At 39.6% G+C, this 20029-nt stretch overlaps 1 protein-coding gene across 1 annotated transcript in view; it reads left to right on the top strand.

The window, feature by feature from the left end:
- The first annotated feature begins 1258 nt into the window (after positions 1–1258).
- The window catches only part of LOC149083407 (heparan sulfate glucosamine 3-O-sulfotransferase 6-like), a 30174-nt gene continuing 11403 nt past the window's right edge, over positions 1259–20029 (top strand). Inside the window, exon 1 of the mRNA XM_089236692.1 lies at positions 1259–2325. Within this exon, the coding sequence (XP_089092818.1) occupies positions 1724–2325 (602 nt within the window). The 5' untranslated portion in view covers positions 1259–1723. The remainder of the gene's footprint in view (positions 2326–20029) is intronic.

Here is a 20029-nt window from a genome sequence, read left to right as displayed (position 1 = left end):
TCTGACTGTATTAATCACATTCATTTAAATTTTTTTGTTCATGTTCATCAAATTCACCAATTATGCTTGAGTATTATTCATAATCACAGATAAAGGCGATAAATTTCAAGTATTTATCAAATTGACCAACGACGCTTCGGTATTATTCATAATCTTTGGTGGAAGTGATAAATTTATCAAGCTTATACCAAAACGATTGGTATGTATGCGTAATAACCCGGTTATTATAATATACCGATTTATCATACTTACCGTAACGTATACTGCATAAGTCGTGTGTTTAGTTAATAAGACATGAGACTCATACATGTATTTTGAATGAAGTCGTAGGGAATGTACAGTAAGATTTCGCTAGAACGTCAATCATTTTTATCGCCAAATTGTCAATAATGCCTTTTTAAAAACTCCCGGTAATCTTTTTCTGTTTTTTTTTTCTTTAAATCCCGTTTTCATGTATCCATGAATTCGGGGAAAAAATCTGCATGGAAGAAGAGCCATAGACATTTATTAAATATATCACCATAGATGTAGATCAGGCATCTTCAACCCGTTGCTCGCGAGCACCACGGTGCTCTTCTGAAACACCCAGAGTACTCGATGCTCGTGTCCGATTTCGTGGTCGCGAGCACCCGATCAACGTTACAATTGAACACCTAATTGCATTTAAAAACTGAAATCACCCTGATTTTATGCACTCGTATGTCAAATTCGCCGTAAGGGGTGCTTTTGATGATTGTCACTGGCAGTGCTCGCGACTAGAAAAAGGTTGAAGATCTTTGATGTAGATAGTATTTATTTATAAACACGACGTGGCCATTGCGTGACGCTCGGGGAAGGTTTCGACCTTGATATCCGAAAAAAGATACCTGGTCGGTCCTGCCAGTAGTCATGCAACATGCCTCAAAGATTAAGCCATGCATGTCTAGGTATTTATTTATACCAGTAAAAAACAGAAAATGGTTAAAAAGTTTTTTCCTAATTTATCAAAATATCATCACCAAGTTACTGTATAGATTTCATTAATTAATTGACAAATAAATAGAAAAGGAGGAGAAATAAACGATGTTTTCTGTCTCTAAATAACGTCAAGCATTGGCTGTGGGAAAGAATTAGGGAAGATGAGAAATCTCTCTCTGTGGGGTAAGTAAAACATTTTATCCCGCCGAGGAAGGAAAGTGTGAGTTTCCACAACAGTTCGATAGATGGCAGTGAATGCGATGTCGCTACTGGTTCCGCGCACGTGAAGGATGTGATGATGACAACAAACGCTATGATCCAGACGGAACAAAACTGTTTTCGGTCTCCGTGAAGTCGGACAGTCAAGAGTCGGTAATCATGAAGCTCTCTTATCCGACCGGACGGATAATTATAATTCTCGGTAAATTTTATAATTTTACAGGCATAGAGACTGACGTGAGGATACCATACTTTTTATAATCGGTCGATGACATTTCCAGACCTGATGTCGAACAGACTTGGCAATTTTTTCGTTTTGGAGTTATGGTACCTACACGTGATCGTTCGAGCTTCCGGGTGAGATCAAGATCTAAAATTCAGTTTATGAAATTTTCTTACAGATCGCGTAAGAAAATCCTGTGATTTTTTTCGGTCTATTGCGATTCATAAATCGTAGCATTATGAGAAAAAAGAAAAAATGGGCCAAAAAAAATGATAAGGAATCGGTAAAAATGATCGCAGGTATTCGAGACTGAATACAGCCAACATGGAACTGTACAAAAAATGTAAATTTTACCGCCGAATCGCATTCCTGACAGCTTTGTGTTGTACTGTGATGTGTTACACCGTGTACATAACCTCCACATATCCTCTCTTGACGGACTCGGAACTAGCCGAATACATAAACATGACCTCCTACCCGAAGAGCGCGACGGACAGGCCGCAGTCTCCACCGAAAGGTCTGGCTTCACCATGGCAGGCCAATGACTACGCGGTCAGGGTTTGGTTTCCACGCAGGATTCAAGAAGGTACCGAACCGGTAAACCTCCTGGGGGCAGGAGGAGTAGTAGTGGTAGCATCAGCAACTGACCAGCATCAGAGGACGAACCCGGTCAGAACGAACTCAAAGTTATTCAGTTCCGGTCTTTCCGGTAATGGTTCCGGTTCCCGATGGAATATTGCTTCCGGTGCAGCGGAATCTTCGTCGACGACGGAGCGTAGGTTGCCACAGGCCCTCATCATAGGAGTCAAGAAATGCGGAACTAGAGCTTTATTGGAATTTCTAAGAATCCATCCGGATGTCAGAGCCGCCGGACCGGAAACACATTTCTTCGATCGATTTTATAGCCGTGGGCTGGAATGGTACAGGTAAGACCTTTTTCTCATATATATTCCGTTTATACAGTAGCTTATGTGTGATAAAGAGGGCTTCGGAAGATGCCGGGAAAAAAAACCCCCTCCCAAGGTTTTTTTTGCCCACTTTTATTCACTTATCGTAGTTTGAGGTCAGGAGGAAAAACTTCCTGGATGTCTTAGAAACCCAGAAGAAAATTTTTTTTTTTCATAGAGAGTGAGTGAGACATATCTTCTCATGGACATCGGCATAAACTGATATTTTGCCCATGGGGATTACCCACCAAATATAGGGCCGCCTTTACCAGACGTGGGGCCCGGTACGAAAGTAATAGGGGGAGGGTCAGGTGGATACTAATAATTTCGGGGCACCAAAAATGTCCTAGGACCCCGCTCGATTTTATATATACTATTATCGGGGAGGGAAATCGGTATTTATCATTTCAGAATATACAGGGGTGCTGTGTATTCTGAATACGCATAGGAAAAATTTTAAGCACACAATTGAACATAAATTAACATAAAAATTGATGAAAATTCTGCACTGAAGGTAATTTTAAACTAATGAGAGAAACTAATCTCGAAATTAATGAAAATTTTAGACTTGATGAATTAAAAACAATTGAAATATGAATTCAACTATTTCAGCACTTATGCGAATTCAGAATGAATGAAACAAATAATTCCAGAATTGACGGAAGTTCAGAATTAAAGGAAGAAATAATAATTACAGAGTTGAGGAAAATACACAGTTAATGCAAGAAGTAATTTCAGAACTGGTGAAAGCTTCCAATAGCTTACCGTGAGTGCGAGGGCCCCACAAAGCTCAGGGGCCCGGTGCGACCGCACCTGTCGCACAATCCTAAAGGCGACTCTGTCTCCCATCTTCCAACATTTGGCACCATCTTCATAACTTAAACTTATTGAGAGTACGGGCCTCTTCAGTAATTTGATAACGTGTCGCGGGTCACTTAATTGAGTCATCTGGAACAGCGTCGCAAGTCACCTGGGTGATCTGTGAGTGTGAAACGAGTAGCTTGACTGATCTGGAACTGTACTGCGGCTCACTTAAGTATTATGAGAAAGTACCGCGTGACAACAAAGTAATCTACAAATGGGCCGCGGACCACTTCAGTGATCTGAAAATGCGCCGCTGGTCGCTTGAGAGCTTGAGAGATCTGTTAATGTATCGCTGGTCACCTAAGTGATGTGGAACTATTACTACTTAACCGTACATACACCTCGTACACATTGCTCTACGGAGTTTCTAACGAATCGGCACATGCCGGAATGTGTGTACTCTGTATGTGTGAGCCCTAAAACACGGGTTCTCAAACTTTTTCCACCCGCGGTGCCCCTGTTTACTATTCATTGCGTATCCGCGAGCTTCACTGGCTCCCCAAGAGCTGTTTAACAAAGGATATTTTCGAAAAACCTTTGTCAGGGTGACCGCTTCACGGCGCCTCTGACAAAGGTTGGAGGCGCATAATAACCCTTGCCCTAACAAATTTATATTGTCGAATTGTGCTTGTTTCGTATTCATGCTGCCATCTGTTTTCCGTTTTCTGAAGTAAAAATGGAAATGCTTGAATTTTTATGTTATGTCAGTATCGTGTTGTAGGTCTATCTGCTAGTGATTTGGAACTGCACCGCCGATCACTGTGATCTGTAAATGTGCTGCTTAGTTCATTTTTACAGAAGTAGGTATGAATTGATGATATTCCGAGGGCCATGGCGTTAAGCATGTATATGCTCTAGAACAGTGTTTCCCAAAGTGGGCAATATCGCCCCCTGGTGGGCGGTGGAATGGTCCAAGGGGGGCGATAGAACCTACTGATTTAACATAGGATCCTATGGGTTTACTTGAGTTGGGGGGCGATGAGAGGAAAAAATTTCTGATGAAGGGGGCGATGGAACAAAAAGTTTGGGAGACTATGCTCTAGAATGAGGCCCCGGAGAGATTATTTTAATTTCCTTGCGTTATACATTTTCTGTAAAATTAATATAGGGAAATATCTATTTTATAATATGTCCTTGAAATCGTATTGTAATTATTCATTAATACTTCGTGGTCATCAGTAGCCTACAATTATTCAATCATTACACTTCATGAAAAATTGATGGCAGGTGGCAGCACTACTCACAACAAAGCATTAAACAGGAACAAACTTCACATTAGGTTCACAACACGTACACGCAGATTCCGGCATGTACCATCTTGTTTGAAATTCCGTAGATGAATGTGGACGATGTGCATGGATAGTTAAGTGTTAGTAGTATGGATCCACACACAGTGATCTCTTGAATTTTTTTTTCTCATTATACAGTATTAAGTAATATATTCGCATGATAAATAAACTTTTCAAAAACGAAAAAAGAAATCGCCAGGGAATTTTTTTTCCCATCATTCAAAATACTGATTACAACAATTATTGATATTTGCTACAAAATATAAAATATTTCTGGGGGGGGGGGGGGTCCGTAAGCTCAGACGAGCAAAAAAAAAAAAAAAACATTATTTATACGAATTATTTTTATACTATTTATTTTTACCGATTATTATTCTGTAAAGGGAGACTGTTCTGTCCATGCGGCCGCTCGGGGAGCAGGGATAGCGGAATATATAAAGGGGGGGGGGGCTCCAAATCAGGGTAGGAAACAAGTTTACAGGGAGTAAGGAAAAAAAATAATTGTACAATTTGTGCAGAAAAGAGTTTTGTCTGTGAAATTCTAACTATTAATGTATTTTATAGAATAATTCGCAGAAAAAAACTGCAATATTTGATGCATAGGCATGGCACATAGAAATGTGCTAATTTTGTGAATTGTTTCACTTTTATACTTACTTAATTTTTTTTACTTTATACTCCGCAAGGGCATCGAAAAGATGTGTGTCGCAAGCGTGAGATTTTCGCCTCTAGTCTTCCCTGTTAGCCCCCCCCCCTAAATCTAAAGTCGGTACAGATTCAATCAGTATCAGTACAATAATTAAGGCACAATCAGTGAAAGTGAACGCAGAAGAAAAATGTTCTCAGCACCTTTTTTCATTAGAAAACTGTCTCCGGCATTGTTCAATAGCCTATGTGTTGCTTCTACCGACACCCTTGGTTTGTTCTAGTGTCCCTTTCAAAGTGGCGATATCACCCTCTTAGTAGAGTCGCTGGTATACGAGGTATAAAGACCAATAGGAATTTTCCGTGTTTTGAGACACCAACTGTTGTCTGAGTTACGAGTAATCTATTCCGACGACGAGTGAATTTCTGCAGAACAAACGTCCAAAAGACGTTGTCTCTAATACATATGTATTTGCTAAACCACGAGAATGTTTTAGATTTATACCGAGTCGAGAGATAATACGACGCAGCCGCCCGTTTCAGATGTCAACCTTGTCACCTTTCAGAACTCGTGTTCAACAGCAGACGAAGTGACAGATGAAGACAGTGGCATACACGCAAATTGGCTTGTGTACGTACGTCAGGCGCGACGAGACAATAGCCACCGCCGCCTCACGTTCGCGAGCTCTGCCATGTCAAGCATTCTGACAAATTGACAGAAAACGGACAAGTTTTCGAGGAATTCGCAGATGGTGCATCCATCCGTCGTATAACAGGAGAAGAGCTCGACACGGATACGAGTCGAGGAGGCACGTTCTCGAATCTAGAATGCAATCACTCACGTTATACGTTATAACAATCGAAGGAGTGCGTGGAATTTCCATTTTCACGCACGTAATGCCTTGCTAAACACTATCGGCAACCCTTGTGATCAACAAACTTTAGATGACGATCGCTTGTGAATAACTGATTTATACAGCCTATCTACGGAAGCTTGAAAATATCATTCGATCGACGCATAGTACGATTTGACACATTTTTTCCAACAGCGTTTTACAAATCTTTCTTCGCGCTAGATATAAAACATTCACGTTGAAGATTGGTAATCTTTACCATCTATATGATAGTGATTTCCAAAAGGTGGTCCGAGGACCGTCATGAGTGTCCATGTGGTTGCTGAAGCGTTAGCGCGAGATGTGTTTCAGCCCAAAGCAGAAATTAAAATGAAGACATGGCAAGTGGCTATGGCAGTGGTTCTTGAACTGTGAGTCGTGGTGAGCTGTCGATATTGATACGTGCCTGCTAGGTGCTTTGTAGCGATCCTTTGTTGGAATAATGTGGAGTCACAGATACAGTCTTGACTTAAGCAAGGGAGCCGCGGATGACAAAAATTTGAGAAACACTGGGCTATGGCATATCATGGGAAGTATTCGTCTATTTTTTCCACGTACCATTTGTGCTAATAACACTAATGCCAGGGACCCCCCCCCCCTCTCTGCCAATCAGATGAATGTAGCGGATAATTTTTCAGAGTAATATTCTCATCATATAATAATACAAAAACAGTGAGTTAATTGTTTTCTCATCTAAGCTCACGGAACATCTAAAAACTCTCCTAGGGCTCCTTATTAATAACAACTGGTCTAATCCCCCCATAACCTTGAATAAAAAGAAATTTGTATGAAGTACAGGTAATTCTTATTTCACTAAAATGCCACCATGACTTTCACGATTTCAGGTAAAATCAATAAAAATGTTAAGATGGAATATTGATTGCACATAATGGATTGAATTGAATTGCACATAATGGAACTCATCCAAGGTCCCCAGATTCTAGGCAGAACATTTCTCGGACAAGAAATATTCACTAGTAACTTACCAGTGAAAATAAACAAATAACAGAATTGATACCAGAGCCTCTGTGATACAGTCTGTCAGTTTCCCCCATTGGGAGACGGGAAGTATCAATACATCACATCACGTCATCACATCAAATGAAAGTTTTTTTAATCATCTTCATAATTATGGTTAACATAAACGTTTAAAAAGAAATACGATAAACATGTTGGGGTAAATCGAGAAGCTATCCATTCTTAGAATAAGACAACCATAAGTATTCTTTATGGGCATTGTATAATATTTTATCATGTGTATATATTGTTTGTAATTTGTGTTAATTGCATTTTTAATTAGGTTGCTGTATTTTTGAAACATATGGCAACCATATTTTTATGGGCATCTTTTTATCAGCCACCTCGTTGGGCATTTTGCCTGTTGTGGCGTTGTATTTGTATTTGTATTTGTATAATTAAACTTCCCCTGTTGTGAGTAACCCTCCCCCCCTCATCAGTATCTTATTGATCAACATCATTTGCCGCTATGCAGTGGTGCGGGCATCGCACTGGACACTTATCATGCGGATCCAGGTTCGAACCTCGTTGGCGGCACAGGGGTGATGGGCTGAAATTGGTGTTCTGCAGTTTTCCAAATTAGAGGTAGAAATGTGAGCCCGTCTCCCATTTGAAAAAGTCTCTCTGCAGAATTGATACCAGCAGGCGTACCTTCAACGTATTATTTACATAACATGAACATTCAAGTATTCACCATTTTCACTTCAAAATATTGAAGACAGATGGCAGCAAGAACACGAAAAAAACACAACTCGGATAACATAAATACGTTAGTGTAACGCACACAACACGTTCCGGCATGTACCGATTCGTTAGTAATTCCACAAAGGAATGTGTGAAGGTGCATGTACGATTAAGTAGTAGTATCTTCGGAAAGTTATGACACTTTAATGAAAATTATGACACTGGTAATGCCTTCACGAAGAAATTTAAAATCATTACTAGAGGACATTTTATCCTGCAAATGCTTGCAAACACCCTACAATTTAATTTTTGCAACCCCGTGTTTCATTCTTGTAGTTTTGTATCTTAAGCTGAACCGTTGTCATTCCCGTTTTTGTCACTGGTGTATAATGATATTGATTTTACAAAATCATGCTTTGCCGGTGAAACTTCTTTAAGAGAAACGCTGATTCCACGACAGAGAAGCTTCGCTGAGATTTCCAGATTTTTGATGGAGCTTAGAAAATTCTCGCCACCCTTCTATCAAGAGGTCAAGAAGTTCCAAAGCCATTTCTAATGCATTGTTGTTGCTGGGGCATTTACTTTTCACGAATTGCGTTGGAGGTAATAGAGGATTTTCTAAGTTTCTGGTTGTTAGAATCGATAGCAAGACTATATCACGATAACATCAATATTACTGTAAGTAAAATACGCGAATTCGCAGGTTTCGGTATAGGAAGACGGGCAACACACACACACACACACACACACACACACACACACACACACACACACACACACACACACACACACACATACACAACACCACACGTATCTGATGGGAAACGAAATACTTGACTGCATCTGGGGTTCAGTCAAAGAGCATTAACGTCCGGCTGAACTATTCGTTCATTGTTCAGCCGATCCTGACCATCCGAGAAGAGGGGAAAGAACTCTCTCTCTCTCTCTCTCTCTCTTTCTACGGGAAAATTTCATTCCAGTCAATCGCTGAGAGGGAAGAAAGAGATGCTTCAATTTATCGGATGCACAATTGACTGCATCGGATTCGTCAGCCATGGGGTTCGATACCGGTCTTGTTACTTTTGGGCAGACAGCGAGCGAGCGAGCGAGCGCATCCTTCAAATTCATCAAAGAGGGGGGAGAATTCGATCCCAGTAAAATACGTATAACACCCAAAACACAGAAAAAAGAAAAAGTGTTCTCCATAATCCAATAAATGCTCATTTGAATTCATTTCCCATGCAAAATAAAATTAGATAATCGTTTCGGTGTGAAATTGCAGTTTATCAAGTTATGATAAACTGCATTATGATATAAGCGCCACCTACCGTCAAATACGGGAACGATAGCGGAATCGTGAGTGAATTTTATTATGCATACTTGGGACTGGAATCGATTAATTGATCCACTTCTCAGCCGAAACTTGGAGGGAAAGTTCGAATTGTTTCTGCGTATTTTAATGACCCGTTCATCGATAAATATCCGTAAAAGAACATCAATAGAGCATTTGATGAGATCTAACGCTTAGACGAGCACTGGCTGATCAATCAGTTTTACCAGCATTTTTCGTCCAATTATTAACACATTTTTTTTTGCAAAAGATTCAGTATAGAAATTGAACTCTGTATAAAACAATCAGTGTATTTTATGATAATTTATGAAGATGTCGCTGAGCCTTATATGTTATGTTATCATCCTCTCTACCCATGTTTAATATTTTCATACCACCGCACTTTTTCTGCATATTCGCGGATTGCCCCTTAAAGTTGGCTCAAGTGTAAAGCTTCGCTTCCTGGAAGTTGGCTTTCCGGTGATACATCCAAGGGGTCCAACCGTGACCTTCGAAAGTGTCACTCACGTAGGTCACGGTCCAACCCACCCCTCAGCTAAACTCTAGGACCACCTGGGGACCTACGGCACCTACTAGAACATTGCTCGGGTAAAACTACACATCGCAATTCGCCTACGCCTGGAAATGGGCACTCAAGCAAAGCGTTGGTGCTTCACTCTAAACAACCCCTACGCACACACTAGGACCCCTACTACTTCACCAGACACCAACTCTGGCCATATCGCTGTACTGCAATTTACTGCCATTTGTGAGATGGGTTGGAAGTGAAGGCGCTGTCTATCGGTGGTCGCCTCGAGTTAGTTAGGGAAAATATCTTATCTATATCCTCCCTTGGGTTCGAACCCGGGACCCTGTTAATAACCTTCACGATGGTAGACGAGCATCTTACCACCATGCCACTCGGGAACTACACTAGGACCCCTGGTCTGGCTCGACGATTACGAGAATTTCATGTGCCAGGTAGTGCAAGGTGAGTCAGATACATTTCATTATCAAGGATATGCTATCTTCAATAGGAAAAAGGGACTAGCACAGCTAAAGACTATGCATACTGGGTGTCACTGGGAAGTGATACGTGGAACGTTGCAAGACAACGTCTCTTATTGCTCTAAGCAAGAGACTAGCAAGAGATTTAGAAAACTTCGGAATTTCTTGGTGCAGCTTATACAGAAAAAAGTATAACTAACAACTCTAAGTCCTAATTCGGCCTTCGTCTCATCAACCGTTAGTCATGGATGTACGGTTCCAAAAAAATGTTCAGGGATCACTCTGTACCAGCTTCCAGAGTAGAAATACAGTGTGTCACAAAATGAAAAATCTTAATTTTTATACGTTCCCCCGTTCGCTAACTTCCAAGTAGAAAGTTGTTGCCCTGTCACTCCTGATATAACAAAAAAAGTTCCCTGTTACTAAGTGCATTATTCGCTGAGCTATTTGAATTCAAAAATCCGAAAAAAGTTGGGAAAGAAAAACATAAATGAGGGATAGAAGCGTTAACGGACAGTTCGTTAGTTTACGTCGTTCTTTCCCAAAATTTTCCGTTTTGTGAATACAAATATCTTAGCGAATATTGCACGTAGAAACGTGGAAGTTTTTCCATTGGCTTCAGGAGCAACTTTTTAATTCGATCCTTTAGGACAGGGTGTCCGTATGAAAAGTTAATTTTTTCATTTCATGACACATTGTATTTTCACTCTCGAAGCTAGTACAAAGGGATTCCTGAACACATTTTTATCAGCATTTTTCAAATTAGGACCATACCTCTACGATGAATAATTGATGAGATCGAGACCGTGAATTAGGACCTACAGGACACCCTGTATAGTGCTTAGGCATTTGACATTTGATACCGTACACCACTCAAGAAGTATCGACAACTGTAAATTTTAGCCTTTGCCTCGGATGAGGGGCTAGGTGGTGTTTGGTTCTCTATTATGTATATATGAATGTATTACATACAGGAATATAAAACACATAAAAAAAATCGAATTTAAAATGTTACAAAATTAAAAAGTTAGAAAACGCAAAAATTCACAAGTCTATGGTTTTATAGCTCTACTTAGACCTTTTTTGTTTGGGCCTGGCCACGTCTACTTTTCTCGGCTTGGTGGCTCGGGTGAGCCCTTCGTGTCACTGTGGCCACCTCCAGGTGATGGGCCACATCTCACTCTCGCGGCTTGTAGTACTTAGGTATAGCCATACGCAGGGAGAAGGGGCATATTGACTGTGCCAAAATACAAAAAACATCTAATTTTGTATCCCTGAAAATTTGTGGACCCTGGGCAAGTGCCCCGCTTGCTCATACGAGAAATGCGCCCTGAACACTGTTATAGAGATTATATTATCAGTTTATATCATAATGTACCTTCCATTGTTAAATATCCGGCGACGAATCTTGATATTTTCATGACTTTGGAATCCCAGAGCTTAATTAATTAATTAAAAAGTTTGAATAATTCATAATTTCCATATCAATACAATACACACAATATATATATATATATATAATCACGAGTAAGACAGGAAAAAAATCCATAGAACTATTATGATTATAATTTTCATTATTAATAATACTTCATAAAAATGAATAGAAAAATATTTCTATTCAAAACTCACGTCCGAAATGATTTCATGAGAAATTAATGAAAGTCTTGGGAGGGGAATGGGGGTGGGAAAAGATGGCAGCACAGCGTCGTGATCATTCATTCATCATATCGCGTGATTCCTCTAAAGCTGACGTTAAGAATAAGAAGAAAAAAGAGAAAAATTGGAAAGAAATTTCTTATTTTAATATTCTAAAGAGAAGAATAATATTCTTCGGCGGAGGGAGGGAGGGATGATATCGGGAGCAAGTACATAAAACAGGAGCTTCTTAATGTCAAAAGAAATAAACGATCCTTTCTCGGAAATTTCCCCTCAGTGCCGCTGATGATTGAAAGTTATCGGAATTCCCGGGGATATACGTATATATATTCTCAATGCATACATACTTCTTTTTCCTGAATCAAACGTTATCCTGTACGCATACATAAAATGCAGTATAATGAAAATAAATAAATTTCGAATTATACAGGGTGTCCTGTAAGTCCGTTATCTCATCAACCGTTCGCGTAGAGGTATGGTCGTATTTAAAAAAAAAATGTTCCAAATGTGCTCAGGAATCACTCTGTGTCAGTTTCGGGAGCAAAAATATATATAGCGTATTACAAAATACAAAAAACCTACATTTTTGTACGGTCTCCCTTCTCCTCTAACTTCCAATTAGGAAGTTGTTGCGCTTTCCTCTCCTGTGACACCAAAAACAACAAAAATCCACGTTTCTAAGTGCAATAGTCGTTGAGATATTTGGATTCAAAAATTGGAGAAAAGTTGGGAAAGAACATAAACTCCTTGCCCTAATATTTATGCTGTTTTTCCCAAGTTTTCTCCGGTTTTTGAATTCGAATACCTCAGTGAATATTGCACTTAGAAACATGGAATTTTCCTTGTTGGCCTCAGGAGAGAAAGAGCTGAAACTTTCTAATTGGAACTTGGAGGAGACCATATACAAATTTGAATTTTTCATTTTGTGACACACTGTATTTCCGCTCTAGAAACTGGTAGAGTGACTTCTGAACGCATTTTTTAAATTATAACCATACCTCTACGACAAATGGTTGATGAGATGAAGACCGCATTAGGACTTACAGGAGATTCTGTAAGTCTTGTAAATTCTTAAATAGTTTTAAAATTCATAAAATTTGAAGGAATTGGGAAATTTGAATGCGGTTTCCGAAAAATGTTGTTCTCACGAAGGGGTTTTTTTTTTTTTTTTTTTTTTTTCACAGAGAAAAAACTGCATGAAAGCAAATTACTAGAAATACGCAAATCATCAGAGTCCTATAAAATGCAGGGTGTACGATTAACTGCTCACTTCGGAATTTTGCTGTTACTGGCGCCTACATAAGGTTTTAATTGGGATGTTGTCACTCGCGAATAAAATTCTGTTGGATAAAGAAAAGTTGTTTTACCATAGCCTCTAATCAGCGGCTGAAACTTAAGAACGTTCCGGAGTCAGAAAAGATTGAAGAAAGATTCGGGTTCAATCACTCGTGATCTGCTTTCGTGCAGCGCCTTCTATCGACAAAAATTCGAACTAATTTTTTCTCTTACAACAAGAAAAAAAATCTCCCTTCGTTAGTATAACTTTTTTTCAAAACGCATTCAAATATACCGATTCCCTCAATTTTTATCAATTTTTAATCTATTTCCGAATCGAAGGAAAGATATTATGCCGAGGTGGACTCGAAAAGAAAAGTCTACTGGTCTCAGCCGGGAATCGAACCGAGGTTCTCTCGCAAACCGGTCAAGCACGTTATCCGTATACATCGCACACAGGAGACATGATCATTCTTTTCTAATTTACGCGGTGTGATGGCAGAATTTTACGAACTTTTGTAGGACACTACATTTTCTCTCAATACTATAATTGATTTCATAAAAATGATTCGAAATTTTTGATCGCCTCTGGAGAAATTCTACGTTCTATCTACATTTATCCCTGCTTACGCTTTTGGCTCATATTTTGCGAATTGAAAATCTGCTTGCCCTACCTGTGCAAGCCCCCCAACTCACCAGTACACATTTCATAGGAAATGATGCACCGGACTTATTACCATGTAGTATTATTATGTGATCACATACGATTATTCCCACCTTCTCGAAGACGATACATAAGTATAAACTATTGTTTGCGGTTGAAAATATGCGTGTATGTGTGCGTGGAAAGTCATTCCAATGGGAGAGAAGAAAAACCACACAAATAGAATCATTTTCGCGTGACGTGATTCGAATACGGAATTCGGATCAATTCGGAGAAATACGTAAAAGTCTCTCTGGAGATTCTTTTCTATTGTTTTTTTTTCCTGCTCCGAAGACAGAGTTTAAATCAATAGAACGAATGCGAGTGGGAAAATGAAAATAGAGGCCATTGTGTTGCGTGGCATTTGAGGGAAAATTACGGTCTTTTTACTTTTCTCCAAACGTGCCGAATACAAAGGAAAATTGAATTCCAAAAAAAATGGTCTAGTGTAACAGGTTTATTTTGCATAAATGAGAATAATAATTTTAACTAGTTAAAAATATCGCACTCGGAATACAATCGGGGTAAGTCAACACCACCTATAGAACAAGGCCTCCGCACGAAGCTCCTGACGTCAGTGAAGAAGGCCATTTCACCTATTGCCATTGGATATACTGCAAAAAAAGATAAGAGATATCGCATGAGTTTGCCTGCTATATCCAATGGCGATAGGTGAAATGACCTTCTTCAGTGACGTCAGGAGCTTCGTACGGAAGCCTATAGGTGGTGTGGGGTAAGTTGGCTGCCTTAATGAGTTCGGAGTCTCAAATGTCTCAGCATCCCTGTTTTTAAGGTTTGCCGAAAATTCACCGCTAAGAAAACTCATCAACCGAAAATTCATCGACGGAAAATTCACCGACAACAGTTCGACATGAGTCAGTAAATGATACGGTAGATAGTGAGTGAGTGACAGGGTGGTCAGCGTAGCCCGAGCGGCGCAGTCGTAAGACGTTCATCTTCCACTATGAGGGTTACCGTCGAAGTATACGGGTTTGAATCCGGTTGAAAACAAGTTATTTACCTATCGGGCCTGGGGCGACCACCGATAGATGGCGTCTTCATTTTCCACCCAACTCCACTGGTTGGAAATTGCTGTATGGTGATATATGACCGGAGTTGGTGTACAGTAAAGTAAAGTGGTTGGTATTAGTAAAAGTAAAGTGGTGGGCAAAATAGCGAGTGACAGAGTGAGCGACCTAAAGATAGTGTAAGTAACCTAATGAGTAAGTGTCGTAGTGAGCGCCGTAGTTTTAAACTGAGTGATCTAAAGATCGAGAGAGTGAGTGACAGAATGAGTAAGTGATCTGGTGATTCAGTGGTGTGACAGAGTGAGCGGCCCAGTCATTAAGTGAGCACCCGGGTATTAAAATAAAGCTTTCAAGTGAAATGGGAGGGGGGGACTGTGACTACTTTCAAAATCCAGCTGAGCTGTCCATATACCCAGGGTCATCTTTCCCTACGGGCCTATGTGGGCATGACCCGGGACTTTATATACATAGATAGCCTGCACGATGAGATCGGGTACTATAATTTTCAAATGTATGTGCAGATATGCAAGATGTTATTGCCAGCTAAGTACGGGGCCTAGAACACTCCTTTGCCCAGGAGTCCTTGATGTTGAGACGGCCAGGCTTAAATCCCTCCATGAGATGGAAACACTGAACTCTAGCCGAGGGCAGGCGATGATCCAGGGTGATGTGTCAGGAGGGTGGATTTATCGCGTTGGTTCATTGGATCGTCCCATATTTTTTTCAGACCATATAATTTGGCTCTCGGGAGGAATGATCACCAATCTTCTGGATCCGGCCCAGGGTCCCTGAAATCGATATTATTTTTTAAACTGTTGTCCGTCATAAATTTGTTTTCAAGTTCAATTCCATAAGTAGAAAAGGTCTTACTCTTAGATTAGGGGGGGGGGGAGCGTTGCTGGATGAGACGGAAGGAATTCACGATAAGAAAATATGGTCCAAAGGGATCCATGGGCTGATAAAAGATTGAGAGTAGGTCTTAACGAACTTAATGGTAGTGTCAAATAATCTGAATTTCGGTGCGTACTTATGTCTAAAAGTTAAAATACGAGACAAATTTTTTTTCTCTCCAAGAATATTTCAAACAATGGCAAATTTCTTTGAAATACGGGATGATTCCGTTTTCTTAGGACGACCGATAACATTACCTTTAGGTTACGTAGTCACCTGTATTGGATATGGTGGCGGTAACCTAGAAAAATATGCGTACTGTAGTTATATTTAACGAAGCTGTGCATTTTGAATTCTACTCTTTGAAGATGTAAACGTATGGAAACGCGGAAAAATCATGGAGAAACATGTCCTAGAAATGTTTTAAAGAAAGGGAATGCAAATTTATGGGGGGGGGGGGTTGTACTGCACGTATAGCAAAAATCACAAGGACAATGGCACGAACGTGGACCTCTTGAGGCTCCTACCCCCTACTGGTACGTACTATACAGGTTTTTTTAAGCCTATGCAAAAAGTGGAGCATGTACAACCTCATGGGGAGATATAACGACCGAAAGGCTATTCCTATCGAAAGCTCGACAACCGGAGAGAATAGGCCTCAGCTTTCAGAGTATAGGCTGGGCGGCCTTTTGTAAAAATGGGAGGAAGGCCTTTAATCCCCGCAGAGGTTTTTTTTTTCTTCTTCTGGCATTGAGAGTTTACATGAGTGAGTGGGTCCCTTCTCTCTATCTTCCTATTATGATAATCATGATAATAGTTGAGCATTTCTTTTCAATATTTTTTTGTCCACCTCTCTCTCAGGGAATTATGATTGCTTCTCTTTCTCCCTGCCTTTCATCCTCATCATTATCTGGAATTCATAGAGTGAATAAATAATGCTCATTATTCGCGCACGACCTTACACATTTTTGTCGCTGCCCGTCTTCCATACGGACTTGCGCGAATTTGTCCCTCGTTGACATCTGTCTCAGAAATGAATTGCTTAATGGTTCTTTTTTCCGTGAACCGGAATTTTTTTTTTTCAATTTATTTTTTACAACTAAAAGAGTTCGTTCAAAATTAATTTCTTGACATAACAGTAAGCATTTGCACATTCAACCATGAGCATTCATCGATACGTGGAATGAGCCTTATGAGTGAGGCTGACAGGATTCTAACCTGAACCAGAGCTTAAGTATTTTTCGACCCCCCCCCCCACAACAGTGTTCTTCAACCTCTTTTACTTCTGCTGACCGGTGAAAGCAGTATAAAAAAAATTCGTAGACCGGTAGAAATGAGAGAAATAATTTGCGGACGGGAAAAAATGAACAATTAGGGAAAATACTTTGTGGACCAGCGAAAGATAAATAACTAGGAAAAATAATTTGCGAACAAATAAAAATTAAGTGAATAGAAAAAATAATGCTCAAATTTGCAAAAAATATAATAAATAATTCGGACCAGCAAAAAATAAATAAATAGGGAAAAAATAGCAGTGAAAAGATAAATAAACAGAGGAAAAATAATTATCAGAAGAAGGAAAAAATACTTTGTGGACCGATAAAAGATTAATATTATCACAAAAATAGAACTTTGCCTACAAAAATTGCCACGTTTTTTAAGCCAAATTAAAAACGTGTCAATTTTTGTATAAATTTGTATAAAAGGTTAATAAATAAGAGGAAATATTGAGACCAGGGGCAAAAAATGAATAAATAGGAAAAATAATTTGTAGAACAGTGAAAGATTAATAAATAAAAAGAATAATTTTTGCGGCCTGGCGAAAAATGAATAAGTAAGGAAGTAATTTGCGGACCGGCAAAAGATAAATAAGTGGGGAAAGTAATTTGCGGACCGGTGAATAAGTAGGGTGAATAATTTGCGGGTTGGCGAAAAATAAAGAAATAGGGGGAATTAATTTTTTTGCAAACCGACTGACGGCAAAAACCAAAAAAAATTAGACAGTATTTATTTAGTGATTGAGTGCGTTTGACAAAGTGGCCGACCTAGTCAGGTAACAAGAGAATGAACAACCTAGGGAGTGAATGAGTGACCTAGTGAGTGAGTAAGCGAGTGAGAGTGAGCGGCCTAGTTAATGAGTGAGCGAGTGACAGAGTGAACGACCAAGTGATTGAGTGTATAACAGAGTGAGCAACCTAGTGAGCTGATGATAGCATGAGTGGCCTAGTGGGTGAATGACAAAGTGAGCAACCTAATGAGTAAATGAATGACTTAGGAAGTAAGTGAGTGAGTGAGTGAATGAGTGACAGAGGTAGACCCAGTGAGTGAGTGAATGAGTGACAGAGGTAGACCCAGTGAGTGAGTGAAAGAGGTAGAGACCCAGTGAGTGAGTGATAGAATGAGCTACCTAGTGATTGACTTAGTGACCTGTTGAATGAGTGAGCTGAAGCGAGCTAGCTCTAGTGACAGGTCGGTTTCGCTCATTCATTCACTCACGTTCACTTGCTCACTCGATCATTTATTCATTTGTTCACTCATTCATTTATTCCCTTGTTCATTCACTCACGTCGAACTTATGTCGCTGAATTTTTCTGGAGGGGAATAAATTTTCCTAGCGGTGAATTGCACGGTGGTGAATTAACGTCGGTGAATTTTCCGGGAGCAGAAAACGTTTCCTTGAATAAAACTACTACTGATACGCTACTCTACAACAAGGTTGAATAATCGGGAACTTCCGCAGACCCTCTACATGTCCTGGGAAAGATTTCAGGACGTCCTTAAGCTTGGATGAGAAGACAATTGTTTTTTTCTTTTTTTTTGCCCTGGCCCTTCAGAATATCAACCCCTGTAGAAAAATACATTGTTGATAGTTTTCGCGTCAATAGCTGTGAATTACCATATAGTTTTCGTTCTTTTAGTTTTCATGGTATTCAGTAAAATTGGTAAAGGACTTTATTGAACATTCGAAAAACACGCATCTGTATATCGACCACGACAAAAGCTCCAGTTTCCAACCGTTTTTTTTTCCCCTTCTTCTTTGCAACAGCAGTTTTCGCATCACTGAAATGGCACATAAAACTGTCAAACCTAAAACCCGTAACCATTCTGTTACGAAAAAGAAGAATAAAACCGTATCCTCGTTCGGAAAAAAAAGAAATGTTCAAAAAGCAATGCTATAGTGTAGCCTATATGCCGATATAGCGATCGTTTTTCCGTGATCGTCGATAACCGCTTTGGGAATCGTAAAAATGGCTGACAGAAAGAGTTTCGATACGATACGGAAAAGGCACTATTCGATATTTTTCTTTCTCCCACTTCTGAAGTTTTAGAGCGATTTATGTGTCCCTAAGGTCTCGCGATGTATATATATATTTTTTATCATTTGTCAAGGGCAAATGAAAAATGTGTCGGGATCTACTCGAAAGGTGTCGCTTGTTGTAATATTGGTATGGCAGTCGCACTGTGTCGGTCGACTTTATACAACCCCGTATTCAAAGAGAAAAATGGAACGGCTCAGTCGGTCTCCCCCCCCCCCCTTCATAAAAACTCGAAATTTTTTTATTTTTCTATTCATCCCATGGACCTTAAGTGGACCCACGAGGAGAAACCGGGTGATTCTTCTATCATGTATCCGATATTTGCTGTCACAGAACTCTTCTTCTGTCCTATTGACAGAACGTATGAGTGGTTTGGGAAGGGTTTGCCAAAGGTCAAGAGCAGCTTATTATTGTACTACTTCCAAGTAAATGGGATAAAGGAATAAAAGTACTTCCCCATCTTAGAAGGAAAAAAAATCGATTCTGTATCGAAACTTTAGAATGTATCCCTTCCGAAAAAAAAAAAAGAAAAAAGTTATTGATATAGTACTGGCTTTTTTTGTTCAACCGAAATTTTTTTCATAGACATATAATAACTATGTGTCACTGCGGTACGCGGCATACACTAGAATCTTTTGTAAACGACGTACTAAAGTTTGACAAATATCTAATTCCCCTCAAGATTTTTCATTGTGATTCTGTATATTCAGGGTAAGTATGAACATCTGTGCCGCGTCTGCACTGCTAAGAAGTATGGTGTGCACTGTTGAACCTGCATTTAGAATGTACCGTATTCACTCGCAATATAAGACGAGGTATGATTTTAGAGATCAAAATAAAATATATTAGATTCGTTAATTCAATTTTTATTTCGTTTATTCACAGATAATAGCATAACATTTTAAGGGCGAGACGATGTAAATGCAGGGTGACGTAAGTGACGAATTATATAGGAGACTAGCTATAATACCCGGCGCTGCCCGGGTTTTCTTCAGTGAAGCTTTTTGGATCATGCGATATCTCCCTCTTTCTTTGAGGGACATGCAAACCGTGTCTAAGTTAACCAATATGGTGACTTCCAGC

Source organism: Pholcus phalangioides, unplaced genomic scaffold (assembly GCF_987345545.1).
Source record: "Pholcus phalangioides strain wild (caught in Gottingen) unplaced genomic scaffold, Ppha-v1.0 ptg000009l_1, whole genome shotgun sequence".
Taxonomy (NCBI): domain Eukaryota; kingdom Metazoa; phylum Arthropoda; class Arachnida; order Araneae; family Pholcidae; genus Pholcus; species Pholcus phalangioides.
Note: the sequence above shows the minus strand (reverse complement) of the source record. Positions and strands in the feature narration are given on the sequence as shown.